A 6,772-nucleotide genomic window follows, 5' to 3' on the forward strand; every position below is an offset into this window, starting at 1 on the left:
CCCATCAGTGGTATCAGAGCCTAGGATTGTTTTCTATATATTTGATGCAAATATAATTTCAAAGTTTAAAATCGATTTTCTGCATTCTGGACAGTGAACTCGCCAAGTCTACTAGGGGACTTGCCGACTCCAATCTGAAAAAGCCCAACTCGACGAGTCCAGTTCATGTACTCGTCGAGTTGGTGCTCCAATGGGTAGTTTTTCGAGTTTTTTTGGCCTGTTTTGGATTAGAATCATTACCACAAAATCTTTTAGTTCATAAAATCTGATTTTGTTGATATGGTAATGATGATTCCCATCCAAATAAAAGATAATTGTCAAAGTTTCATGATTTGTATTAGTTTTTATGATTAGGCTAATTTCTTGAAACTTGTTTGATATGAATTATGTGTGTGGGTAGATCACCGATGTATATTGTGATTGCGGTTGAATACTATGAGGGATCCAGGTTCCAGTGCCCGAACTGTGTGGAAACGATTGTTGCTGAGAAACAGGTATCTCTGTTTGATGTGTTGTGACAATCTGTCGAGTTGTGGTTATGATTGTTGCTTGCTAAGATGGGTTAACTGTTGGACGTCATCGACTGGCTATGTAGGTTGCCGTCGTTTCAGCTGCAAAGTTGGATGGTGTCTGTGAGACTGGCGTGCGATTTGAAGCGTGTTCTTCCTGGATGAAAACTTGCCCTCTGTCTAATTTGCCCACCTTTGCTCTTTGGTTTTGCTTCGTGGATGTATCGTTCTGGAGATACATCTGGATAGCGCCAAATGTTGTGATATGTCGAAGATGGTAGGATTGAGATCAAGGGTGTGTGTCGAGCTGGTTCCTTCTCCTGATATCACAGTACAAAGGAAAGAGATGATCGTTAGACAACGTTCGAGAATGGTTCCCAGGACGAAGCTCCAACGATCAAGTTAGAATTGATTCCGAGAGAAGATAGAGAATGTCTAAGAGAAAAAGAGTCCAGTCCCCTTCTCCGTGGGGAAGAAGGGTTCTTTTACACTTGATCGAGTGGAACGTGCCTCATAATTGATTCTATTGAGTCTTCCCTCGTGAGACGAGACGTGGCGGATGTCGCGGGTCCATATTGAAGGATCCTCCATCACGTCTTTCTATCTTGTTCCCCCATTGGCTAGAGGGGAATCTTCGATATAATGATGATCGTGGTTGTCGTCAGATAGGCAAGTAGAGCTCTCTGATTGGTTCCACGTTTGCCGGGGAATTTCTCCTAGGGAGATGAGGGTAAGGCGCAGTTCTGCCCCTTAACTGTCATACCAGCGAGTCCATGCAAGCGGAGGCCCGACCTTGGCCTCAGACTGGGTATGACCAGACTCTAACTAGGCCAAGCTTAGTGCTAATTTGACTTTTCTTCTTTAATGTTTTTTCTGATGGATACGTTAACACTGATGCTGGCACTAGTGCTGATAGACAACGTGTGACGTGTGACTCATCAAATCATGAGGTGTGACCTTATATTTGAGGCACTACCATTATAGGTTATTCTAAACCTGCAATTTCAAACATCTCTCCCCTAATTCATTATGGCATTATTCAATTTTGACGAAACCAATTTCTAGTTTTTACGTTCAAGATTAGCTGGTTTAGGTCCTTTGGGACTTTTGGTACTACTTATTTTTATATTCTCGATGAAGGTGGGAAGGCTTATGTAATTGAAGAATGGTTTGGTATCACATTGTAGTATGTTAATAATGTTGCTACACCTAATTATCCATGGAATTTAGTTGTTGATTATATGCAATCATTTTTTAAAACGGTTGCATTTACTTTTGTGCAGATTTTACATGGTTGTTCCTTTTTAGACAGTTATTCTCCATAGTTGCTGCATGCTTATTATATTTATTATTATTATTAGTTTCAATAATATCAATTAAAATTTGAGTTATTAGATTAGGACTTATATTTTTTATGGGATCGATTCCTAACCATTATCACTCCCCCATCTAATTTTCATCAACCGAAAATCATTGAGCTTGTCTCTCCTTCCCTCGATCTAAATAAATTTTTCTTGGATCTGACTCCTTTAGTGGGAATTCCCCGAATGGAATTTTTCTCTCTTCAAATGAAGTTGATAGTGCAATCAGGATTGGAAACGAGGTCAGATTCCAAATCGAGAAGAGAAACGACTTTGTGGAAGCAATATTTGAAGGTGCAGGAGAACCCAAAGTGGATCAATGAATTTCATGACTCTCAACATCAGGGGAATTGGAGATTCAAAGAAAATTGAGTGGATTAGGAAACTCAAACTCACACAAAGCATCGATTTCATTTGTATTCAGGAAACAAGGGTATCAGATTTCAATAATATTGATATAGTTGGTTGCTGGGGATCGAAAAATTATCAATGTGATTTTGTCAATCCCACTAGATGCTCTGGTGGTATTTTAAGCATATGGGACCCTCGTGTGTTCCGCAAGTCCAATACCTTCTCCTCCAGGCATTTCATTGCTACGTCGGGGGAATGGGTTGGTATCTCAGGTGCAATAACGATTGTAAATGTGTACGGGCCTCAATCTATAGTTGACAAACGTAAATTATGGGATGATTTGATTGATCTAAAAAGAGGGTTGAATGGTATTTGGGTGTTTACGGGTGATTTTAGTGCAGTCAGGTTCACTTGTGATCGATTCAATTCCTCATTCTGTCATTATACGACATCCGATTTCAACCGGTTCATAGCGGTGGCTGGTTTAAATGAGTTCATGCAAGGGGGAAGGAAATTTACTTATCTGCGCGACGATGGGCTTAAATAGAGTAAACTCGATCGATTCCTAGTATGTCATAACTTCATTCAAATGCAACCACTGACATCTGTGACAGTTCTTCCAAGGGACTATTCAGACCATTCTCCAGTGATTCTCAAACCTCACAAAGTCGACATTGGCCCTCCACCGTTCCGGTTTTTCAACTCATGGTTACTACATAACGATTTTAATTTGGTATTTGATAAAGCTTGGGGTAATTTCCATCGGTTTGGTGCTCCCGATCGATTCTTGTTGGCAAAAATCAAATTTCTCAAAAATGAAATCAGGAATTGGAGGAAGGAAGTAAGTATTAAGGAAACTGGTATTTTAAAAATGTTAAGGGAGCAAGTTGACTCGTTGGACATCTTGGCTGAATCCAGAATACTTTCATCTTTGGAGCGTAATTCGAGAAGAGATGCAATAGTTAAATTACGGGAACTCGAACAGGTGTCCAATCTAGATTTACAGCAGAAAGCAAAAATAAAGTGGATTTGTGACGGAGATGAAAACTCAAGATTCTTCCACGGGATGTTAAAAAACAAGCATAGAAAGGAGAGGATTCATGGTATTACAATAAGCGGTGAATGGTGCACGGATCCAGAACTCATTAAGAAGGAAACTTTTGAGTTTTTCAGGAATAAATTTCATGAACCTTGGCCCGTCAGACCAAAGTTGATTAGCTCTTTGTTTAAAAGGTTGAAACCAGATCAGAGTTCGTTCATTGAGGCTGAGATTACATTATATGAAATCAAAATAGCTGTTTGGTGTTGCGGATCAGATAAAGCACCGGGGCCTGATGGTCTTACATTCAAACTCCTTAAATCTAAATGGGAGTCCATGAAAGTTGATATTTCCAAATATGTGAAACATTTTGAGTCTTTTGGTAACTTCTCCCCTGGTTGCAACTCATCTTTCATCAATCTTGTTCCAAAAGTAAAAGACCCAACTACTTTATATGATTATAGACCCATCAGTCTGATCGGATGTATTTACAAAATCGTAGCCAAAATCCTAGCAAATAGACTGAAAGGCGTCGGATCTGTTGTAGATGAAGTTCAATCGGTGTACATAAAAGACAGGAACATTCTAGATGGGCCTTTTATCATAAATGAAATTTTCACGTGGGCAAAAAAAACCTAGACGAAAATGTTTTTATTCAAAGTTGATTTTGAAAAATCATTTAACACCATAAATTGGGGTTTTCTTGATTCGGTTATGAATCAAATGGGATTCGGGCATAAATGGAGGATGTGGATTTATGGTTGTCTCTCTTCCGCAAGAGCATCAGTCCTAGTTAATGGTGCTTCTACAGAAGAATTTTCAATCACGCGTGGAGTAAGACAAGGTGACCCGCTCTCTCCTTTTTTATTTATCCTTGCCATGGAAGGACTACATGTAGCCATACAAGATGCAAGTGAAAAATCCCTAATTCTAGGGATCAAACTACCTCGTGGTGGCCCATCAGTTTCACATCTTTTTTACGCGGATGATGCCATTTTTGCGGGTAGATGGGATAGGGTAGTATAAAGAACTTATCGCGTATTCTTAAATGCTTTGAAATCTCCTCCGGTCTCAAAGTAAATTTTCAAAAATCCCGTCTATTTAGGGTATGTACCACAGATTCGGAGCTTCAAGATATGGCCCAAATTCTCGGATGTTCGAAAAGTTCATTTCCTTTCTCATATTTGGGGGTTCCAGTCAGTGCCAATATGTTACTAAAGAAAATCTGGAAACCCATTATGGAAAAATTTCAATCGAAGTTATCAAATTGGAAAGCGAACTCTTTATCATTTGGGGGGAGATTAACCTTGATAAAATCAGTTTTGGGTAGCTTACCCACATACTACTTATCTCTATTCAAAGCACCACAAGGAATTCTGGATTCTTTGGAAAAAATAAGACGAAGATTCTTATGGGGAGAGACCGATGTTAAAAAAAAAAAGATTCATTGGGTTGATTGGACAAATGTAGTGGCAGATAAAAAGGATGGTGGTTTAGGGGTGGGTACTCTTAAAGCGCAAAACGTGGCCTTACTTACCAAATGGTGGTGGAAGTTAAGAACTGAAAATGAAAGCTTATGGTCTAAAGTAATTACCAGTATTCACAACCTTAGGAATCAGCCAACCACTTACATGGTCAGTAAGAGTGCATGTGGGGTGTGGAGTAACATTTCAAAAGCAATCAAGAGTCTACAAAATCACAACATTGATCCGGACGAGCTATTTTCCCTGGTTCCAAACCATTATACCAGAATCCTTTTCTGGAAAGACAAATGGTGTGGGAGAGATACATTGCAAAAAAGATTTCCTCATCTCTACCAGCTAGAAACAGTAAAAAAAATGTCAATTCATGGAGCGTATATGCAGCACAGGCTTCCTATGGAAATGGAGATCAAACAATTTTAATGATGTAGAGAAGGCTAAACTACATGATTTCTACTCCATGTTTGGATCTATGGCGTTTCATCATTCTTCTAACATTGGTTTTCGTTTCAATTTTAAAAAAGATGGCACATATCTGGTGAATATTCTAAGGAGACTGGTAGATTCAAATCTTAATCGGGGTGTGGGACAAAAATATGTTGGTCAAAATTAATCCCCCTAAAAGTGAAATGTTTTGTGTGGAGGGTTGTAATGGATAAAATTCCTGTTGCGCAGTCGCTTAGTCTTAGGGGTATATTAGTCCAAAATCCAAATTGCCAATTATGTGGGGTAAGTAACGAATCTTCGAATCATCTTCTAGCTGATTGCGGATTCTCCAAGGAGGTCTGGTATTGGATTCTAAAATAGTGCGGAATTGGGAATAATCAATTCAACTCGGTACGTGGTCTTATTGATTTTGCTGCCTCATGGGGGAATTGTCCCAAGAAGAGAGAAATTCTCAACATGATTTTTTACGACACGTTTTGGAACATATGGATAGCAAGAAATGGAAAAACTTTCACGAAAATTGGTGCTTCCCCTGCAATCATTCCGGATTCTATAATTCTTCAAACTTATGAATGGATCAAATTCAGGGGGAATTGGGTGGGTAGATGGGTGGAATGGAGTTGCTTCCCATTAAAAAAAAAATCTCTTCTTTGTTTCTTATAACTATGCTTCTTTGTTTTTTCTGTTCGTTTGTATTCCTTTCCCTCCGTTGCTTCTTGTTTTTGGTTGAGTTTTTGATATATTAATATATTTGTTGATTCAAAAAAAAAATCAATTTAGATATAGGATATGATTTTTTTTTTGTATGGTTATTTATTACTACTAGAAACTAAGGCAATTTTCCGAAGGCATTTTCCATCTCTAATACGTTGGAAAAAAGTTTAGCGATATTTTTTTGACAAAAAATATCATCAAAATAATGCATGGGTAATTATTTCCAATGTATTACCGACATAATTTGTGACAGCTTAGGGTAAAAATATTCTCTCGGTGATTACATACGAATTTTCGACACTAACACCGACGCATTTTCGATGGAAATGAGGTCTGCATAAATTAGACATATTATCGACATACTTTAGGTTTGACTATTTCCATAACACTTTAATTAGAATGTAAAATCTATATTTTGGGGCAAGGACGTTTTGTCGTTTTGGTTTAAAAAATTTAATTTTTAGAAAATAAAATTCAAAATAATAAAATTTAAAATAAATAAATATTATAAAATGAAGTAAATTATAAAATAAATTAAAATTTTGTAAAAGTAAACGTTTTTACGTTGGTTAGAAAGTTAATTATAATTCTTCCTATGGTTCGGGATAATTTGGGCGTTTGGTCTCTAACTTATTTTTTTAATTCGGAAGATCCTTATTGTTTGTTTTTGTTAAACAATTGGTCCCTACTGTTTGTTTTTGTTACGTATTTGCTCTCTGTCTTACCTAAAAGACTATTATTTAAATAGAGAAAAATGGTGGGGTGGGTAAGATAAGATGAGGGAGTGGGGTTAAGAGTGTGTTTATTTAAATAAATTAAAAATTCGAGGGAAAAATAGTTTTTTTATGTAAGACAGAGACTAAGCGCGTA

The 6,772-nt window shown here is 37.5% G+C and overlaps 1 protein-coding gene across 1 annotated transcript; it reads left to right on the plus strand.

Moving 5' to 3' along the window:
* Positions 1-2,189: 2,189 nt before the first annotated feature.
* Positions 2,190-2,768, plus strand: LOC145059807 (uncharacterized). The gene has a single exon (XM_079007589.1). It carries the CDS (start codon positions 2,190-2,192, stop codon positions 2,766-2,768), a length of 579 nt encoding a protein of 192 aa, XP_078863715.1.
* The last annotated feature ends 4,004 nt before the right edge of the window (positions 2,769-6,772 follow it).

This window comes from Lactuca serriola, chromosome 6, assembly GCF_051521515.1.
Source record: "Lactuca serriola cultivar US96UC23 chromosome 6, Lser_US96UC23_V15, whole genome shotgun sequence".
In the NCBI taxonomy this organism is placed as follows: domain Eukaryota; kingdom Viridiplantae; phylum Streptophyta; class Magnoliopsida; order Asterales; family Asteraceae; genus Lactuca; species Lactuca serriola.

Excerpts from the sequence above, each read along its gene's own strand:
- LOC145059807 (XM_079007589.1), top strand. The coding sequence starts at position 2,190 with ATGAATTTCATGACTCTCAACATCAGGGGAATTGGAGATTCAAAGAAA.